Here is a 20814-nt window from a genome sequence, read left to right on the forward strand (position 1 = left end):
AGGATGGTCACCTGATGTTGGCAAACCGGTCTTGATGAACAGAAGACGTGAGCACGAGCTCCGCTTCCGTGCGTCGTAGGATGTCTTCCGTTCGTTCCGTAGGGTGACTTGGATCTAGCATGACACAAGCACCACCCGCGCGGAGGACAGCAATCATGCAGATGATTACCCACTTGGACCGGTCTAGACACAAGGGTATCATGGAGCCCCGCCGAACTCCCAGCCCCTGCAACCTTTTTGCTAGTCGCAAGGATAGGTCATCAAGCTCCAGATAGCTGACTACTCCATCCCAAGCATAGATCGCAGATGCGTGGGGGTGTTGTACCGCATGCGATAGGACGAGCTCATAGAGGCCAGAATCTTCATGTGCCTGAGGGAGAGCTTGGTGCCATTCGGATAACTGCATCATATCTTGCGGAGATACTATATCGAGTCTGTCCAGAGTGGTTTCTGGGCTCCCAATGGCCTGATTTAGGATGTGTTCAAATTGATAGATCATTCGTTTTGTCGCCGCCGAAGAAATGACCTTGGCGTCGTGGATGACATTCACCACGACGTTTCCCTTGTCTTTGTCGTTCAGGTGGAATACGAGGACTAGAGAATAATTGGCAAATGCAGAGTAGCTGTCATGGCAGCTTATTCCGCTTTTTACTAGCCTTGGACTTATAATAGACCCGGATGATGGAGGCTGGATACCGATATGGCATTGGAAGTTGCAGGCCGCTGCGGCGTCTGAACCCAATGCGCCGATTCTCTGAAGGCCGAAATGTTCGAAAGGTATCATTGCCGTCATGTGCCTGCGCAGTTCCAAGACAGAATCTTGGACAGTGCTTTGTGAGCTGAGCTGCACCCGGAATGGAACTGTCGCGATGGTTGTGCCTGTCGTGTTGTCAATTCCCGGAACAGCTGCATTGCGCCCATGTACAGTCAGACCAAACAGCACGTCATCAGAGTCAGTGTAAGATGATAGGATGATCGACCAAGCGAGCTGAATCATGGCTGATAGGGTGTGTTCGCTGCTGTGTGGTTGAAAGCGGGTGGAGATTTCGCGTTCGAATACCGAAGTTGGGGTGGGCACATATCGTGTGGAGGGGAGGCTAGGGAAGACTGGAGCGTGTATATTTGCAAACTGAGATGCCCAGAACTCCTCGGCCCCCACTGCGTTGTCCATAGTATGTCGAATGTAGCGACTGAAGGGAGTCGAGGACACGGGTTTTTGGTCGTAAGCGACTTGGACATGCTTCCAGAGAAGCTGGAGGGACCAACCGTCGTACACAGCATGATGTAGGAAAAATTGATAACTTTGCGAATCTTCTGATGACTTGATAATGGAGAGATCAACCAATGCATCTCCCAGCCCCATATTGTTGGCAGTTGCAACATGGACTTTGAACATGTTGACATCGTCAAAATGGTGCCATAGAGGTATGTCTCGCACCACGATCTGATACATTGTATTGTTTTGTATCTGCACGATTCTGATGCGGAGGATGGGATTTGCTCTAGCAGTCGCATCCCATGCGGATATGAACCGACCGAGGTCGATATTGGAGTGCAACTCATATCGAATCTGCTCAATATACTGACCGGACAGCTTCGTCGACAACGCCATTAGCCCTTCCTGTAATGCAGTGCATGGGTAGATGTCTTCGATGCTAGTTTCGTGTACATTGCACGCCTCAGAAGTTTGCTTGATCAGAGAATCGGTACTGTCTACCCCATTCAGGAGAGAATACGGGAGAACCCCTGGATCCTCCGGGTCATTTTCAGAGGTACTTGCTGCTGTCGCTGCCAGGTCATGGAGCTGTGAGTGATTAAATATATCAGCCATTGTGATGTAATAGCCTGCCTTTCTTGTTATCACCACAAGGGTCATCGCTAGGATAGAGTCTCCTCCCAGCTGGAAGAAGTTGTCCTGCATTCCGACCCTCCCCAGAGGTAGTTGCAAGACTTCAGCGATCAGTCTTTGAAGTTGCCTTTCATTTTCGGTAGGTGGCGGAATCCTGTCCTCCAGAGGAGCGGTATAGGCTTGCATCTCCTCCCATGAAAGTGACGAGGCATCTTATGATAATCTTTTGGACTTGGAGCAAAGGTATGAAGAACTCTGGCAGCATAAATACTGGCAGTGCCTGTTGGAGAGCAATATTCAGATCCTTGACACGACGATGAAACGAAGGAGATGTGGGAGCGAACAGGGTGGTATAGCAAGAGGTTGTTAGATCCGTACTTTCTGTATATGGAGTTTGTTCCATGTGAATTCGCCAGTCGTCGTGTGTTGGAGAAAATTGGGTTAGAAAGTTGAGGGGAGAGAGAGTTGAAGCTATTTCGTGGGGCAATCTTGATCTATATGGGAAGACCGATATAGAAAGGCAACCAATGCAGAGCGGGTATCTGTTTCTCTCTTCGGTTCGATGAGTCCCACCACGACTTCGTCAAAGTCCTGGCAGATCTGGCGCAGTTGCGACTCCAATTCTTCCAACTCCATGCGCTGGCCACGGACTTTGACCTGTGTGTCTTTCCGCCCCATGTGGACAAGTCGGCCATCCTCAAGATGGCGAACAAGATCTCCTGTCTTGTAAATTCGAAAAGAGGTACTTCTATTCCTATCGCGCAGCCATAAAGGAGGCTCAATGAACGCCAGCTTTGTCTTTTCTAGGTCATGCAAGTAACCGCGGCCGACCTGGGGGCCCTCGATCAATAGCTCACCAACAGCGCCTACGGGAAAGAGATTTTCATGATTGTCGGGGTCAGTAACCCATAATCTACAACCGACTGGTCTCCCTATGATGCCCGTGGGAGCCGGACCCCGAAGGACCTGGCTCGTTGCCGAGAGTGGGGTGCATTCGGCTGGGCCGTACAATACTTTTAGGGTTCTGCCGCACCATAAGCGCATTTCCTTCTCAAGCACGCGCTCCCCCGCGAGGAGTAGCGTCCTTAATGTTGGGAAATCATCTGGATTCAGGTTCCGGGCTATTGGTGGCGTAAATACAGCGCAATTGGCTCTCATTCGTGTCACGGCCTCTGCGAGGCTTTGTTGCCGTTCAATATCCGAGGGGATACACACGCAACCACCACACACCAAGACAGGGAGCTGCTCAGAGACGCAGGCGTCCCATGCGTAAGAGCTGAACTGTAAAAATCTGGATGCCGGAGTCAGCCCGTACGCCTCGATTTCGCCGTAGATCCGCGCTGCGTAATTTTGGTGCTCGATAACGACCTCTTTAGGGGTACCGGTAGAGCCCGAGGTGAAGACAGCATAAAGCGTATTCTCAGGCGATGCGGCTTGCACTGGTGCGGAGATTGTCGATCCATCAACGTTACTGATCCAGGGCTTCTCATTGTCCCCCAAGACCATCACATTGGGCCCAAGGCTCAAGGCCAGACCAGTGGTCGACTCAGATGCCATGATAACGTGCGCTCTGGACACTTTATAAATGTGGTGAAGACGCTTGGCCGGCTGAGATGGGTCCATCATAATAAAGGCACCACCTGACCTGATGACCCCTAGCATCGCAACAACGGCCCAACGAGACTTCTCGAAGCTTACAGCGACGAATACCTCTGGCCCTACTCCTTGTGCTGCTAGAGCCGCGGCAAGACGCATATTGAATGCGTCTAGCTCAGCGTAGGTAAAGCTACCGTCCCAGGCTCATACCGCAGGTGCTTCTGGTTGAGAAATACATATCTCGGAAATCAAGTCAGACATTGTCTTCGTTACTGGCGTGCGAGGGTCACGCAGGGCATTATTGTTCCATCGTCGGACCAAAGCCTCTGAGGCTCCGCCGAGAAGGGGCACTTTATCAGCTGTCAGATAAAAGTCAACGGTCAATTCTTTAACGGCCTGACAGAACGCGTCCATGACGTATCTGGCCTGAGAGTCGGACAATAATGATTTGCGGTACTGAAGTTCGAGCCCCACGTCTTGCTGTGAGATATTGATTCCGATCATTGAATCGTACTGATGAATGTTAGTGAGTGGCATAACAGTAGGCGTAGTCATTTCTTGGCTTACCTCGGTGGGAGCATCTGCCCTGCCCTCCGTAAGAATGAGTGACGCCGCTGGCGTACACTAGCTCTCGACCTCCTTTTGAATAGATAGGGCGGTGTTGAAAAGTGCAGAGCTGGAATGCAAATTGTGATTGTGTTGATGAGTAATATATGCTAGAGAGCAATATTGGAACTTGAGACTTTCCGCGAAGTCTTCCTGGCATCGCCTAAGCAAATCCAGAAGAGTATTATCCCGGCTAAATCTAACTCGACAAAGCATGATGTTAATAAATGGACCGACAGCGTCGTGAATATCATCAAGGGTTACATCTCGTCCAGCAGTGGGATATCCAAAGCAAACGTCATCGGACCTCGTGTAGGCCTTGAGCACCATCGCCCACGCTATCTGAAAAACAGTTGACATGGTTGCATCATGAAGCTGACAAAACACTTCAAGTGAAGTGACATCGGACAATGGACACTTGAAGCAACCACTTTCGCTTGTTTGGACAGCTTCGCGATCGTTTTCGCTGCGAAGAATTTGGAACAGCGTAGGCTCGAAACCGTCAAGGTACTGTTTCCAGTAGCACCTTGCTGAGTCCATATCTTGTAGCTTTATATAATTTACGTAGTCTCGGTATGCGTGATCCGTGGAAGACCAATATGTCATCGTACACCAATTGAAGATCTCTTAGAAGAACCTGATAGGACAGGCCATCTATGATGGTGTGACTGACCTCCAAGTGACCTGCTACCTCACCATTGTCCGATTGACATATTGTCAGTCGATGGGGAGGACATGATGCCGGAATTGGCAAAGGCTTGTAGCGTGCAAGTGCCTCTAGCGGGTCCGATATGCAAGATTGCATCACGTTAATATCACAATGATATTCTTGGAGGACCACTTGATCTATGGACCCATCGTCTCGGAAATTGTTTAGAAACACTGTCCGTAGCAAAGGATGTTTATCAATCACCTGCTGCCAGGCATGCATAAATCGAGGCATATCTACCGCTGACTGACCGTCGCGTGGTTGAATCCAAGGTATCAAGTTCATGTAGTCCCCGGAAAGTTTGGCCTGACTGATTAACACCCCCTCTTGAACAGGGCTGCATGGATATGCGTCTATTATCCGGAGCCCTTGATAGGTAATGTGCGTATCGACATGTCTCTGGAAATTCTTCAGCTGATTGTAATTCAGACCTAACAAAGGAAAATCTGACAGCGTGAACGCTGGTGACCGAGAGGGCAGGTGAAGCGCCATCTGCCATAGGGCTTCTTCGCATGCACCTGCCCATTTATCGGCGGTGCCAGCTGACTTCATGGGACGGTGGGAGAAAATGCCGATCTGCAATTGTGCATTGGTCACTTCAGCCGATATGCTAAATAGCGAAAAGTTAGTTGTCTTGGTGCCGAGATCAGTCATAGCCGAAGACTCGTTGTGCGACATCTTCTGGAACAGGCCATGAACGGATTTCTGTTGATGCACGAGCCCATCGAAGTTGAATAAGACCTCAATCCATTCATTAGGCCCGGCTGAGTGGCCTCCTACTATGGTATTTGGCCGTCCCTCTGCTTGCCGGCGACCATCCTTGGTTCGACTCACGTATTCGACCAATTCGTGATGATCGCCCTTCAAATTTACATGGGCTGGCCAAATATAACTGAACCAGCCCACTGTGCGAGTTGGGTCAAGGCCTGAGTCCCCTGGGTCACGTCCATGATCTTCGCTGTAGATGATAGGCAAATCTCGGTCTGGAAATACCCGAGCGAAAGAATATAAGAGGGCGGCATGAATCAGCTCCTCGGGCTTCCTACCGAACGCTTGATTCGCACTGCCCAGGAGTACTGTGGTTTTTTCTGCAGGTATGCTGAATATTGTTCCATTCACACCATCATCACCACCACCACCCCAACCACCGGCCTTTGCAGTTAGGCCCCAGTAATCGAAGGATTTAGAGACAGCGAGCTTGTCAATACCTGAATCCGGACACTGTAGGGTCTTACCTTGTTCTGAATGGGCTTGCAGCCAGACCGAGAAGGGGAGTGGAGAAGCAGTTTTGGAGGGCGTGATAGGAGAAGTTCTCCAAGATCTGTAACAATGATATCCCAGGGCGCATTATCAACCACAAGTCGATGGGCACTTAAACACAGAAACTGTTGTCCATCGCCCATTGTGAGGTAATCGACCACAAACATGGGACCTTCTCGAATCTTTATCCTCTTCTGACTGCACCGAAAGGCGGCGAAGGCGTCAGTCGGAAATGTAACTGTATCATGCTGCTGATAGTGAAAGCTACCGTCTACGTCGGTGGAGATGCACTGAACCCATTGCCCATTTTCGCCCTGCCCAAATCTTGCACGGAGCATGGAATGTCTCTGTACAAGTAATCGGATGGCATCCAGTAGCTTTGAAGAGTCAAATGGCTTTTTAAGGCGCAAGACGATACATTAAACGAACTTGTCATATTCATGAGTTGCCCGTTCTAAGAAGAGTCTCTGGCTAGGGGAAAGAGGAAAGGGAACATTGGTATTATCCCCGTTAACCGAATTTTGTGGACGACGGACAGCGGCAGACAGTTGAAGCCCACTGCTAAGGAGCTAAATACTCTTAAAGCGCATGATGCGCTCCACAGTAATCCTTAATCCGGCGTACATTTCGAAGCCATTTGCATCGCACTAATCGAATCACCCCCTAGACTAAAGAAGCTTTCCTCGACACCAAAGCTGTCTGGATCTTTCAACACATCCGCCCATATCTGGTGGAGAGTCCTTTCCACCGCCGTCAATGGCCGCCGAATCGGACTAGGGGCTAGCGAGCTGTAGGCCTTTATTTGCTCTAAGGTCAAAAACGAGGCTGCCTGGAGAAGTCGCTTACAGTCTACTTTGCCACCGGTAGTGAAGAGAAGATGAGGGAGCGGCAGAAAGACTGACGGAACCATGTATGCGGGCACCAGCCTCTCTATCTGCATTGCAGCGGCACGAGACCGAGCCCTGAAGCTCTCTGATGGCATACAAAATACCCCAGCAACCATGTTCGAGATGTGTTCCTCTTCCTCCTCTTCGATTATTGCTACCAACATAGTAGATTCTTCGTGTCCTGGCACTGGCATGACTTCCGCCACCACATTCAGATTCCTGAAAGACGTTTTCACCAGGTATTCCACCTCTGACAGCTCAATCCGCTGACCACGAAGCTTGACCTGGGTGTCCCGCCGGCCCATGAAACGGATCGACCCGTCTGCGGCGTATTGCGCCAGATCTCCAGTGCGATAGAGACGACCTGGACTGCCTTTGCGAAACTGCTTCAGCCATGCTGGAGGCTCAATAAACCCCCCAGTGAAATTGCCTAGATAGCCTCTAGTAACTACTGGACCTTCAATGATTAGCTCGCCTATGGCACCGATGGGGACCAACTGGGTGGGTTCTGAGGGAAGAGTAATCCAACCCACACCTCCAGTGATAGGGCCAATGTTGCCGACTTTCCAGCCGTCGTCAACACGGCCGGCGGCACAAATCGTCGCCTCTGCTGGACCGTAGCCGTTAATAAGGTTAAGGCGAGGTCCCCATTTTCTCGCGATATCCGGGTTCAATGCCTCTCCTCCAAGAACAACCGCCTGCAAAGTGGACACACGTTCTGGGTGCAACACTCGGAACGTTGATGGTGAGAATATCGCCCAATTGACGCCGTGTTTCTCAATAAATTTCTCGATCCCATTTAAACATTCTGCTTCGGAAGGGATACACACACACCCTCCATTACAGAGGACTGTGAATATTTCATAGATAGTAGCGTCAAATGCGTATGAGGCAAAGTGTAGACCACGGACGCCCTTGGAAGCCCCAAGAGGCTCGGAGTGATGTTTGATGCTAGTACTGAGATGGCGATGCTCCATCACAATGCCTTTGGGTTTACCCGTTGAGCCAGAGGTGAAAACAAGAAAAGCCGGGGCATCCGGCGCAACCAGAGGGTTCAGCGTTGAATCACCAGGAGAAAGCAGACCTCCGAAAGGCGCAGTGAGTACCGGGGCTGATTCGTTAACAAATAAGTGCTTAGTTCCTTCCGAGGCGAGAATAATTGTCGGGTTCACTTGGTCCATGATTTGCGAGATTCTCTCTCTAGGGTGCTTGAGATCAACGGCGGTGACCGCTGCGCCGGCACGAAGCACAGCCAGCATCGCCAGAACAGTCCATTTTGACTTCTTAAAGAAAACAGGTACAAGGCTACCAGCAGCAACCCCATTATTCTGAAGGAACAGAGCCAGTCGCGATGATAAGGATTCCAGCTCTTGGTAGTCCCACCCCCCATCCCATGCCGACACAGCAGCTGCGTTAGGTTGAGTTTTGCAGTATCTGAAGACCAGTTCATGCAAGCATCGATCGAATGATGAAGGCAGGTCTCCGTTCCACTGAACTAATTGCTGCAAATCCGATGGGTGTAGTGAGGGAACATCTGGATCTTGTGCTGGGGATGCCGTAGGAGGCGCTCCAAAAGGTAGCTAAACTGTGCGACTATCCTTTGTGCTTCATGCCGACTGACAAACTCGGGATCATAGGTGCTAGCGATCGTGACATGGTGTTCGTTAGCGGTGCGCCGTGGGTGGCAGACCACGACAAAAGCATAGCTCGAAAAGGCGCGGTAGTCCAGCTCATTTTCTCCTCTCAGGGTGCCAAAAGGACTCTCTGCGGGCTCCAGCTCCGGCTGAACGCCGAGCTGACATTGGAAGTCGCACGCCAATGCCGCTTCGTGACCCAATTTGCGAATTCTTTGCAACCCGGCATGCTCATAAGGGATGGCAGACGTAGTCTGGGATTGAAGTTGTGACAACATTGAGTTGACGGAGAGGTCTCTGTTAATTCTCACCCTCAATGGGTACGATGACAATGTTGGCCCAGAAACCTGGTCAATACCGGCAAAAGGGACTCTTCTACCATCGGCGATTGTGCCGAAAACGACGCCACTCGAATCGGTGTACTGCGAGAGGGCCAACGCCCACGCCAAGCGAATGTAAGTTGACCCTCTTAACAGGTCGTCCCATGAGAGCAGTGTTGCTTGCTCGCGCAAAAGACGGCGATTTAATTTTCCAGTCTCGGACAGAGGGAGAGAAACTAACGGAATGAAAATGGCGGGGATCATAAAATTAGGTAGACGGTCCTCTAGCCGAGAAATGGCGATGGCAGCCGCCGTGAGATCCGGTCGATTCAAGTAGCCTCGTCCGACGTTAGCACCTTCTATGACCAGCTCGCCCACGGTGTTAACTGGGAAGAGACGATCGTGGTTCTGAGGATCGACCACCCAGCACACGGCACCCCGCGAGGTTCCTATGTTATTCAACATGGGCGAGCGACGAACGTCCTGGAGGGTGGTCAGTATTGCACACTCTGCCGGCCCGTACAAGTTGAGCAATGCGACCCTGGAAGGCCACATTTCAACGTCGCCGGGCGTCATGGGCTCTCCAAGCAGGACCAGAGTCTTAAGCGATGGAACTTGGTCGGGCGTCAAAGTTCGAGCAACGGAGAGGGTGAGGCTAATCCAGTTGGCATTGAAATCCATAATGGCTTTATCGAGATTGAACCTCGTGTCTTCCCTGGATGGAATGCAAACGCAGCCTCCCACAAGCAAGGCCCAGAGATGGTCGGCGACATTCATATCAAATGCATGCGAAGCGAATTGTAATACCCTAGAGTGCTGGCCAAGACCAAACGCCAGGCCATTGGCTTGAAAATTTGTGTAAAATCATCGATGGGATAACACTGCGCCCTTTGGCTTCCCCGTGGAGCCCGAAGTGAAAACGGCATACAGAGCATTCTCTGGTGTGGGACTTGCGGTATGTGCCGTTGGACTGCCTCCAATCTGTTTCATTATCGCCAATCGCTAAAACCTTTGGTCCAAACCGACTATCCTGACACTTGGTAGCCGTTGAGGCAAGAACGATGAATGCTTGTGCATCCCGACAGATCTCTCGTAGGCGTTCAATCTGATGTGATGGATCCATCAGCAGCAAGGCACCGCCAGCTCTGAGGATACCCAGCATCACAACTGTAGTCCAATGGGTCCTCTCGAAATATACGGGAACGAAGACATCCGGGCCAACCTGGTAGCCAGCCAATTTTCTTGCAAGAACGGTAGAATAAGTATCAAGCTCGCAGTATAAGAAACTACCATCCCACGCAGAGACAGCTATGGAGTCAGGACGCGCCAAGCACTGTTCTTGGATTGCTTCGTGCACGCAGACCTCTAGAGCCTGTGGTAAACTCCCATTCCAGGTTTGTAACTGTAGCCTATCTTCCGGGCTGACCAAGTCAATGTTCTTCAAGCAATGGCTCGGATGACGCTCAACTTGTCGGAAAATGCGCCTAAGCTGGTGCAGCATTGTTTGTGCCTCAGCTTGCGGCAGAACTTTTGGATCAAAGTTCGCTTCTACTGATAATTCCCTCGATTGTAGTTGGATATCCAGGCCTAGCGCATGAGTCAAACATGTTGCATGAGTTAACACATGCCACTGTTCAAACATCTTGGTCACCTTTGTGCTCCCTTGTCGGATGCACAACATACTTTGGAACTGGCAAGCGTTCGCAGCATCTTGCCCAATGCATCCTATGTGCTGTAGACCAGCATACTCAAATGAGGCTCTTTCTCTGGCCAGACTTTGTATCTTCCCAATAGCGTCGGATACGGCGTCATCTGGACATAGCAGGAACCTTACAGGAAAGGAGGCTACCGTAGGCTCGGGTAGCTCTTCAATCCCCGGCACTGGAGTTGTCCGTCCTAACCGTGTAATGCCAAACACAACGTCCGCGTTATGGGTGTACAAGCTAAGTAGCATGGACCAGGATAATTATAATTTCGTCGAAACATCTTTTCGAGGCCCGACAAGAGTATCCAGTGGGATTGTGCATGTTATCCGAGCACACGGGTCAGGGAGGTATCCAGGAGATGGAAGTTTGGGAAATGAACCGCGTTCAGGTCTCTCAGGTTTGTTTTCCAGAAATAATCTATTTCGTCGTCGGCTTCGACACATAGTGAATGAAGTTTTTAAATGGCTGGTGAGGTAGGCGCGCTCCGCTATATGCAGCCTCCACTTGCCTCAGCAGTGGATGTAACGACCGGTCATCCATGAGGGCACGATGAACCATGATGGTGCAATGGAACCTCTCTGTGCTTAACATTGTTGGAGAACTAAGCGCTATGCGAATCAGAGGCTGTCCACCCTTCTTCCCCGAGTGCCAGTGCCTTGGGATTGGCTGTCCTGGCTCACGCAAATCCCACCGAATCCCCCCTCGAAGAACGATTTGATACATGCCTCCACTCTCCAGCTGCACGATGCGAGTTCGGAGAATGGGGTTTGCATCAACAGCTGCATTCCACGCCGCGTGGAACTTCTCCCTCTCAATGCCATGGGGTAGTACGAATTCATAGACGGATATGCAGCTTTTTATGTGCTCTGCGGACAGTGGCATGACTTCCTCCTGGTAAGGTGTGCAAAGTTAAATACCTTCTACCTGACCGGCCTCTACCTCACATTGTTGAGCTGCTTTCGAGATAAGCTCCTTTCGTTCAATTGGGGTCTCGCGTATCGCGAAAGGCTCCATCTCAACAGACAGTGGCTCGGTCTCATGCTGCATATCGGCTTCTGACGACGCTGAGCTTCCGACCTCGACTTGAATATCTCGTGATTCCATGTCGGCAGCTGTATTATTGATTTAGAATTGAATTATGCATCCCGATCTCTGGGTACGAATCCCTCTTTATTGTCCCTAATAGGATTGTGTGCGGTCGCTACATATAGGCCAAGTACAGACAATATCGCTGTGCGGATAAGGAATTTAAATTACTTGAGAGTAGATTACTTGACTACATCAGATCCGGCCTGACAAGCTAACGCACATTGATTTGTCACAACCACGGAAAAATAGCTCCATCGTTTGCAGTGAATAGCGCCTTCATCGCGTCCGTCTATACTTTTATTTTTGCCGTCGTGAAAAACCAACATACAGTTGCGCAGGATTCAGCTGTAGCTAAGGTCCGGCGGGAAGTTCGTGGAGCAGCTGAAGAAAGCGGATTCGAGCTGTCACCCTGCTTGCTCGCGGTCATCTGTACTACTGGCCCCATCAGCTTGCTGCTTGCATAAAATAGGTGTACAACACTTCTACCAAAGAACTCTAATGTATAACAAGCCCGTGTACAGCTATTTGGTCGATACAAGGCCACATGAAGAGAGTAAAAAAAGGGTTTCAGAATTGATAGTATGGCTTTGAATCAGAAAGATTGCGGATAACTCATACCTTGGTAGGAAATTCCAGTCTGACGATGGCCCAGTAGAATAGAACACAAATCCCATATCATGGGCCAAGTGCACTTGTTTCAAGTAAGCCTGCTCTATTGTACACGAAGAATAAGCTGAAAAAGGGAAGAAAGAAAAGAAGGTAATATGGTGAGAAAAAAGGGGATTCTGTTCTGAGCCTAGCAACTACGGCTCAGAATAAATGTAATACATATCTCGCCTGTACAAATAAGGTGAGGCCTCAGGGCCGAACACGGTCTAGGCCCGTCACACAATGGCTGCCGTGTATTTTTTGCATGTAAAAATACTTAAATATGTAGGAAATACAAACACCACTTGTTTCCTGAAGTATAAAGACATTGAGTTACTGCCATTAGTCGGTAATAATTACTTGTCAAACCTGCGTCTCAGCCAGTCACGAACAATGAGAAATGACCAAAAATAATGACCTAACCTAGATAAGGGAAAGCAGGTGCAAACCTACCTCTTCGAAAAATTGCGACTGAATTCTGTCCAATCGGTTTCTGATGTTCGAAGCCAAGTTGGACCGATGGCACTATTGAAATATTTGAAATACCATCTGTATGCAGGTTTGGAACATCTGTGCTGTCTAGCTCCCCACCAGTACCTACCAGTAGCGCCATACCGATGAAGCCATAGGCGACCATGTCACGACTTCTAGACGGGTTACATTCAGTGCAGGATGGAAAGAACAAGGACCATTATTGGGTGCCAATTGTCTCAGACAGTAGACCAATGACTGCCAATTTTTCCCGTCTACGTCGTGGGATAATACGTATATATATACCATATAATCCAATCCCCAGACGGCCATATTTGTACCTATCAAATATCAGGGATTCTCAGAGCATACCACGCTTGTATGAGCACCTTTTGAGTATCAAGAGGAAAAGACTTGTATCAGCATGGCTTCAAAAGCACCCTCTCCTCACACTCTCGATCCCTCTCCAGGCACTGCCCGTGTGCAGGTGAAGCAGTCTCCTCTTCTGAACCTCCAATCCAGCGCGGTGATTCACATCACGAACTCCAATGGCACAACTCGCACCCACCAGCCATCTACACTAGATTTGAAAAGCGAGATCCTTGCTGGACTAAGGTCTCCTTCTCCTTCTCTTCCGTCCCTCCTCCTCTGGGGGGACAACGGCATCCGTCACTTCAATAATCTCACTCTTCATCCAAACTATTACCCCAGTCGCACCGAACTGGCCATGATCACGCAGTATGCTGAAGCGTTCGCCTCCATGACGCCTGCTGGTGGCATTTTACTCGAATTGGGTTGCGGAAACCTCCACAAAACAAGCATTATTCTTTCAGCCTTTCACCATCTTCGCCGTCCAATTAATTACTATGCACTCGATGTCTCCGAGGCTGAACTCCACTCAAGCGTCAAGATGCTACGTCAAGATTTCGCCCACTCGCAGTTCATCTCCATCAATGGTCTGTACGGTACCTATGACGACTGCGGAGCGTGGCTGCTCTCCCTGTCAACATCTTCACCGCCTTACGGTCTTCCCAACCTAGTCGCAGGCCAGGTAATCTCCTTCCTGTGGATAGGCAACAGTATCGCCAACATGCATCCCTCGGAAGCCACAGAAATGCTTTGCAAGTTCCAGAACGCCTGTTCGGCATCTCAACTTCAATGCCAATTCCTCATTGGCAGCGACGCATGCGACGACCCCGCCGCAGTACTGAAAGCATATAACCCTAGCAACCAGGTATTCAACGATTTCATCCTTAGCGGGCTGGATTATGCGAACGACATCCTGGGAGGTAAGGTTTTCCGTAGAGAGGACTTCCAAGTCGAGAGCAAGTTCGACAGTACCAAACGTCTCTTAAGCACATACTATGTCACTAATAAGCGAGTTGAGCTTGATTGGGATAACCATGCTTGCCGCGACTCTGCCCGCCGATTTTTGGAAAAAGGAGAGAGAGTATGCATCATATTTAGCTATAAGTGGTCGGTCGAGGGCTTTTCGCGTATTTGCGAGAATGCCGGGATGCAGATCGCGCGAAGGTGGACCGACAAGACAATCGATTACAGTAATCCCTAACCTTTCGTTTTTTGGAAGAGGTTACCAGACTCATACTGACCATTGCACCCTGGGATTTAGATTTCTACGCTGTAACATCCCGGAAAAGTGTTACCGACCGGCTCAGGCATTTGTACATGCCATTCGATATCTATATTCTTGGGGGAGTGGTACTTTCCGTACTATCTATTTCTCTTATTGGAGAATTGCTGTTCCTCTAGAAGGAGATCAGTGTGTTGGTAATCAATATGTGTATGTGAATCCGATGCGTTATTGAAAATGGAGATCGCGGTCTGCCCGAAGCCATTCTACAGTGGCGTACTATCAAGTCCCAGGATTCATTCTAATCCCTATTGACAAATGTATGGGACTCTGATTATTTACATTCGGTTCATGGATAAACCAAATCGAGTTTTATTAAGAGCTAATGGGATTCATAGGGACAACCTGTCTGATTCCATTGAATTACCCCTTGTTTGTCACCGACTCGGTCAAATATAAACTCCTAATTAAAGACCAATCTAACGACAGAACGTGGCGGTTTGGCCTTAATTTACCCTTAGATGGAGCTTTATACTGAACTGTATGACGCTTGTACCTCAATATTGCATGGTGAATACAGTGGATACAACTACTAACATTACTAATCAGTAGCTAATTCACCTAGTGTGCTCTGGAAAGCTCATTGCTTCGAAGAATACTGGCAGTGTACGACCTTCTAGCTAGGCTCTTGTCATAAAATAACAAGCGATAGAACTAGAATAGCGCGAGAACCCTTGAATATGCGAATTATGGCTTATTTGTCACGCATTGGAGTGTCCGGTTCTACCTCAAAAGAACCTCGGTTCGAATGCAACCCGACATTGGTGGTACTTCATGTACCACTCGACCCGTATTAATAAATGTGGTGCGAAAGCTATTATTAGGAGACCAGCGGGGCGACATTGTGCTCCAACATTGCATATTGTGCTACTCTTTGCTTCCTTGGGTGCTATATTTAGACTATGAGATCTATTCCAATCTGGACTGATTGACCTACTAATAGGGACACTGTATCAAAATGGCAATTTTCCCTGGACGTCTGTGCGTGGAACATAGTGTCTCACTGCCGGTACCAGTCGATCAACTTGGAAAACCCGATATATAGCTCGAAAAGAGTGCAGTGGATTTCTACTCCCTTAAGAGAGTTATTTCTTATAACCTAGCCCGGGCTAGTGTATAGGTTTGAACGCAGATCATTCAGACTTTCTATCCGTCGCCCATTTCTGCAGTTCCACTCCCTTCGCATTGAGACCTTGCCAAATTGTATTGGCACTCTTACAATATCGGCCTATACCTTACTGCCACCATCAGAAACATCTCGAGGCCAGACCGTAGGCACGGAGAAATACTGCTTGCTCAGCAAGTACTTGTCTTTCCCAGATTATGACCAGCATGAGTGGTAGAACAAGTCAGGACCAATGTTGGCAGCATGCTTTCAGCGGCTGAATATGACATACACCAGCTGTATCAATACCTTTGTCTCTAAGCCCTTCACGTTATTCCGATGATGGACCCTTTCCTGTCAGGAGTCGAACTGGCCTCTACACGACTCCTTTTCCAGCACTAAGGGCTTTGGAATTCAGCACCAACTTCGTGCAGTCCAAGACGACAGCTTGGATCAATATAGAATCAATAAGCTACCGAGCCACGACAGGCCCTGACTATTTATTGCTGCCGGCTCATAATTGGCGAGATGTTAAATCGGTTAAAGCGACTGGGTATCACAATGGACTTGTCACTGTACTACCGGCTGATTGATCGTCTCGCTCTGACGGACCTGGAAAAAGAGAAACATTTGACTAGCTATAATATTGACCTCCAGCCAATTAAAACACAGATAATGGTGGGACTGGACCTAAATGGCGAGGATGTTAATGCAAAACTGTGTCTGATGCCTTTACTGAAGGCAGCGGCTACAGGAGTACCGGTTTCAAGATTGATCTTTGAGACACTCAAAGAAGTAGACTGAAGGGACATTGGAGTCTGCGTGTACTGGACGACATCGTTACGGCCATGCCACCAACTACCGTAGTTGGGTGGTCAACCATTGATCTTGTCAAACTAGCCCAAGCTCGATATAAGGTGTAGCTCTCGGATAACAAAGGCGATTTCCAACCTGCCACTGAGCTTTGGACTCTTAGCGGCAGGCTTAATGAGGGACACATGCGCCGGATGGAATTGCTCCGCGAGTTGTGGACGCACTTGAAATCCCTGAAAGAGTATGGCAGTCAACACTAGACGATATCAAACAAGGGGTTTCGTTACGTTCGTTAAACCTAGGTAAATTATGAACTCAGACCTGGTGAAGAATTTCCGAAACCAAAGATTTATATCCCTTTGGCAGGAATCAGCGAAATGGCTATTGCGAATACTGTTAGCAAGTTTATGGAGCGGCATATAAATGTCAAACAGGCAAACGCATATATTAACAACATCTCTTCCTTTTGTGTATGATTTCTCTTCATTCCCATTTACTCATGTTAGCCAAGTTACTAACTTTACTTTATAGCCCCGGATTGGATCTCCATCAAAGCAGGCTATTTCAGAACTAGTTTTCCTATTCATATAAGTTGAAGGACCTTACATGACCGTATATTATAATTGACTCCAAAAGCATGTGGGGTGTGTTTCCTTTCGAGGCCCAGTCCTTATATGTGAAGTGTCCACCGGCTTTCTAGTGGGACAGCGGCGTAAGCACTTCTGCATATAGTTCCGATGACTGTATTTGTCCATGTAGCTTGCTCACATAGCTTATTTCAATCTAACTAACTCATAAATTTAAAGTTAGTGTTCCCACCAATGGAGTATAATTACGGACAATTAAGAAAAACCATATATATACACCGATCACAGAATCGCAAATATAGTAAGAGAATCAAGTACCCCCATGGCATATATAAACATTCACTTAATCATCCCAGTCCAGAACCACCGAATCAGCCCTGGTATGTGTCTCTGGACCACGATTATTCGTCTACGAAGCTCTGGATGCACTCTCTTTGACTCTACTATTCAAATCTCAGTTTATAGGCTCTCCCTGCTCTGGTAGGAATACACGAAGCCACTGCATAGATCCTTGAACGGTACCTCTCCCTTCCCCCGCGAATGCAGCCGCAATGGCGTAGTTGAGTGCCGCACACGTTTTGATGCACTCCTGCGGAAACTGTCCAAGTTTGATAATCTGCGGATTATTGAATGACATACTATCCGAGATATTCTGGTAGCAGCGGATTTTGTAATTCAGGGTGCGATTATTGATGATGAACAGACTGGAATTGTCCGTGGGGTTATTAGGAGTGAAGTACTAATTATTCTTACCATTAAGAAGTTTAGAAAACCGTAGGGCTTCGTGCAGGTAGGATTTACGCTGGTGCTGGTGGCCGTGCCAGTTGACGAGGTGGAGATCTCAAACGGTGTTGGTAGGACTTGTGGTCTCAACGGGGATCGAAGACGGAGCAGAGCGGCTGGCTACACAAGCATCGCACGGAGACTTATTAGCAATCAAGAAAGCAATCATCTCTGGAAAGAAAAGATCGAGAAATAAATACTCCGCATATCGGTGTATATTTTCTAGCTCGCTAAACCACCAACACATCCCCCGATTCCCGCCGCAATAAGCAACGCCATGATCAACAGGAGAATCCAAAATATCTTTGGCGTTAGTCCACAGATCCTTTGTTTGCCTTCTTCCACGGCTCTATCCGCAGCTATCGCGTTGTGTGGCCAGCTGTCAGGCCGGTACACGATCTTCTGAGTGTTCCCCTTATTAGCAGCTTTAATGCCTCGCTAGGGAACTACCTCTGGAGCCGAGCTAGAGATGTCGACTTAATGCTCTATTAGAAGTCAAATCAGATTTTATTTGGCCGCCGGTGAAGCTTAGTATTACACACTCGTCCAACGTGAAAGTCAAAGGGGTAATTTTTCTTTAAACAGGCAAAAAAGAAAGGAAAAAAAAAAAAAGGAAAAAAAGACGTGAACCGGTTAGTTTACTGCTAACTAAGGATCTCCATAACTAAACAGGCTGAATCGGAGAATGGTGCAGAATGGAGGGAGTGGATTATTTAAACCCTTCGAGAGAGCAGCTATAACTTTCATTGATGCATTCCGAGGCAGACTGGGGAAGATCAGCCCCTGATTTTTTTGATGGAGACATAAAATTATCTAACACGAATAGGTGAGTTCCTATTAAAACTTATTCTTAAAGTGTTCCGCCGGTTCACGACCTTATGCAGGCTAATTATTAGAGGGCTAATCTCAACTCAAGTCGACTGTGATACCCAGTGCTGGTCATGTTGGCTTTGGTTGGCTTTCTAATGTATTAATCTCTACTTGGTTTAAGTGTTAATAAGACAGAGCCTGTCTTGATAAGCATCAGTAAGCGCCAGGGCTGTGATAGGGTTTAATAAGATGAAATCAATTATTTTCTGTTTAGCCCGGGATGTTAAAGCCAGTAAGCAAGTGTATTGTACCGGATATTCTGTATGCAGGGGGCTGTAGTTAGTGTGTACACTAGACCACCATAATTGTACCTATAATTTTATTCGATCATTCCTTATCCCATTGCTAGGATGACAAGGGTTGCTCTCGTTTCTGTCACTCTAGTGAGGGTAATGCGAAGATTTTGATTGTTAACTCCGCTACTAACTTGATGTATTGATTGATAATACAGGGTATTATTGTAAGATTTCCAGCCTGTGTCCGATATTATTCAGCGTCAGGACAATTAATGTGAAGTCTTGTTTACAGAATATAACTGTACTCTAACTGATTAGTTACCAACATTAGAATAGTGAGCTGCTGAGAATCAATATTCCCAGAGGCAAAGAAGAAAGGAGTCCGAATTAGCCTCAAACCCCAGTCCACCGAAGCCATACCAAAGGCGTTGATGGACCTCTATTAAGTATTAATAATATCTTCGTTCCCGATGCACATATAGTCTACCTTCTGGCCTCAGGAACTGGGTACTCGACTAGTTCCAGGATTACCCATTTCCGCGAGCAAAGTTCTAAATAAATAACGAGAATAGCTTTGCATTGTTAAGTGGTTCTTTTATCCTTTCTTTTCGAACTCTTTATTTATGAACATATGACAGAGGTGATGTACCTTAGATTAATTAACAAGATCGTTTATATTATTCCACCAGACAATACCTTAAGGAAAGTCGATTATGGGACAACTCCTGTCAGCTCAGCTATTATTTTCTGCATCCTTGGGCCGAAAATATTCTAAAGATGGTGCCTGCTTGGTTGAAATCGTTTCCTCTGGCATTTTAGGTTCACTACATACCTTTTAGCACAGCCAACGTCGAGTGAACGCAAAAGATCCATACGGGTGGGTAATGATTCTGAGGTCAAAAGTCGGCGCTTTGCGTGCTCATACATGTAGGTATTGCGGGTTTCATTGTTTAATAATATCAAAACAGTTGTTCCGTGGAGAGGCACGTAGAACAAAAAAGTCCACAACCTGCTCGACTCTAGCTAAATATCACGAAATGCCACCTCCATTTTAGCCACACGTATCCCGAAAGGCTTGCATTGTCGTGGACCTTAAGCTACTCCCAAATTTTGGCCCAAAGAAATATCTAGAACTTATAACATTCATTGAGGAAATACAGGCACGAGTTTCGTCAAATCATCTTTACAGCCTCTGATGCTTTCCACCACAGACATTGAACAATAACTCCATCTGGTCGTCACGTGCTTCCACTTGTTCTGAACCTTCTGGACGTCCATCATCGATATCCCCATACTTAAAAGCTGGAAAGACTTCGCTGCCTCATGAAAAGCCGGGTATGATTCACCAGACATCAGCAAGAATGGATGCTAGTGATCCTCAGGCAATTTGTTCTTAAACTGCTCCTCAAATATTCCATTTCAGAGTGAAGATTATGGACCATGCCTTGTGCAACGTATGCAAGTCCTGCATCTTTGAATTTCGGTGCCTAGAACATGAAGGTCAGTTCCCACTCACATTAAAATACATGGGCACTTGCACAACCAGAGTAGATCTAGTAGTGGTTATTTCCGACGGTCATGCTCGTGCTCTATCACATCAAATGTGGACAGGGGCAAACCGAAGCGATATTGCCAGGACTTGGGTTTGCGGTATCGGAACTTGGCCGAGTAGAGGACCTGGTAGAAGTCAGCACCGGCGATATATACTTCCCATGGATTGATGTGAATGATGGGCCCGTATGTTTGATGCCACTTTTTTATCTGGAAGACGAAATGCCCACCTCAGAAGACATCTAGATAGGTCTCGTACCACCCCGTTGCTGCGGCCAAATTGGATCCTGGAAATCGTGCGATGGGACTGAGAAACAGTCGGCACACTACCAGGATCGTCGAGTAATAGATCAGAGCCAGAACCGTTCCGGCTGGGGTTAACGCATCAATGGCTTTATTTATTGGCGTTGGTCCTTTTCCAATTGCGTCTGGCAAAACCGTCT

At 48.0% G+C, this 20814-nt stretch overlaps 8 protein-coding genes across 8 annotated transcripts; 1 reads left to right on the plus strand and 7 right to left on the minus strand.

Moving 5' to 3' along the window:
- Positions 1 to 7: 7 nt before the first annotated feature.
- ATNIH1004_002188 (Nonribosomal peptide synthetases (NRPS)) lies at positions 8 to 2035 on the minus strand (the record flags this gene model as incomplete). Its single annotated transcript, XM_033566883.1, has 1 exon — positions 8 to 2035. The coding sequence occupies one exon, from the start codon at positions 2033 to 2035 to the stop codon at positions 8 to 10; it is 2028 nt and encodes a 675-aa protein (XP_033428878.1).
- Positions 2036 to 2320: 285 nt separating this feature from the next.
- Positions 2321 to 3604, minus strand: ATNIH1004_002189 (non-ribosomal peptide synthetase; the record flags this gene model as incomplete). Its single annotated transcript, XM_033566884.1, has 1 exon — positions 2321 to 3604. One exon carries the CDS (start codon positions 3602 to 3604, stop codon positions 2321 to 2323), a length of 1284 nt encoding a protein of 427 aa, XP_033428879.1.
- A 45-nt stretch (positions 3605 to 3649) lies between these two features.
- On the minus strand, positions 3650 to 6358 carry ATNIH1004_002190 (Nonribosomal peptide synthetases (NRPS); the record flags this gene model as incomplete). The annotated part of the gene is made up of 5 exons (XM_033566885.1): positions 3650 to 3958; positions 4013 to 4036; positions 4289 to 4561; positions 4725 to 5912; positions 5996 to 6358. The coding sequence occupies 5 exons, from the start codon at positions 6356 to 6358 to the stop codon at positions 3650 to 3652; spliced, it is 2157 nt and encodes a 718-aa protein (XP_033428880.1).
- A 272-nt stretch (positions 6359 to 6630) lies between these two features.
- Positions 6631 to 9638, minus strand: ATNIH1004_002191 (Nonribosomal peptide synthetases (NRPS); the record flags this gene model as incomplete). Its single annotated transcript, XM_033566886.1, has 2 exons — positions 6631 to 8487; positions 8529 to 9638. 2 exons carry the CDS (start codon positions 9636 to 9638, stop codon positions 6631 to 6633), a joined length of 2967 nt encoding a protein of 988 aa, XP_033428881.1.
- Positions 9639 to 9669: 31 nt separating this feature from the next.
- ATNIH1004_002192 (Nonribosomal peptide synthetases (NRPS)) lies at positions 9670 to 10815 on the minus strand (the record flags this gene model as incomplete). Its single annotated transcript, XM_033566887.1, has 1 exon — positions 9670 to 10815. One exon carries the CDS (start codon positions 10813 to 10815, stop codon positions 9670 to 9672), a length of 1146 nt encoding a protein of 381 aa, XP_033428882.1.
- A 169-nt stretch (positions 10816 to 10984) lies between these two features.
- ATNIH1004_002193 (uncharacterized protein) lies at positions 10985 to 11671 on the minus strand (the record flags this gene model as incomplete). Its single annotated transcript, XM_033566888.1, has 2 exons — positions 10985 to 11458; positions 11492 to 11671. The coding sequence occupies 2 exons, from the start codon at positions 11669 to 11671 to the stop codon at positions 10985 to 10987; spliced, it is 654 nt and encodes a 217-aa protein (XP_033428883.1).
- Positions 11672 to 13199: 1528 nt separating this feature from the next.
- Positions 13200 to 14345, plus strand: ATNIH1004_002194 (uncharacterized protein; the record flags this gene model as incomplete). Its single annotated transcript, XM_033566889.1, has 1 exon — positions 13200 to 14345. One exon carries the CDS (start codon positions 13200 to 13202, stop codon positions 14343 to 14345), a length of 1146 nt encoding a protein of 381 aa, XP_033428884.1.
- Positions 14346 to 17385: 3040 nt separating this feature from the next.
- Positions 17386 to 17993, minus strand: ATNIH1004_002195 (uncharacterized protein; the record flags this gene model as incomplete). Its single annotated transcript, XM_033566890.1, has 3 exons — positions 17386 to 17670; positions 17733 to 17834; positions 17958 to 17993. The coding sequence occupies 3 exons, from the start codon at positions 17991 to 17993 to the stop codon at positions 17386 to 17388; spliced, it is 423 nt and encodes a 140-aa protein (XP_033428885.1).
- Positions 17994 to 20814: the final 2821 nt, after the last annotated feature.

The sequence above is a fragment of the Aspergillus tanneri genome (assembly GCF_003426965.1).
Source record: "Aspergillus tanneri strain NIH1004 chromosome Unknown AapTan_1_pilon_pilon_pilon, whole genome shotgun sequence".
NCBI classification, from domain to species: domain Eukaryota; kingdom Fungi; phylum Ascomycota; class Eurotiomycetes; order Eurotiales; family Aspergillaceae; genus Aspergillus; species Aspergillus tanneri.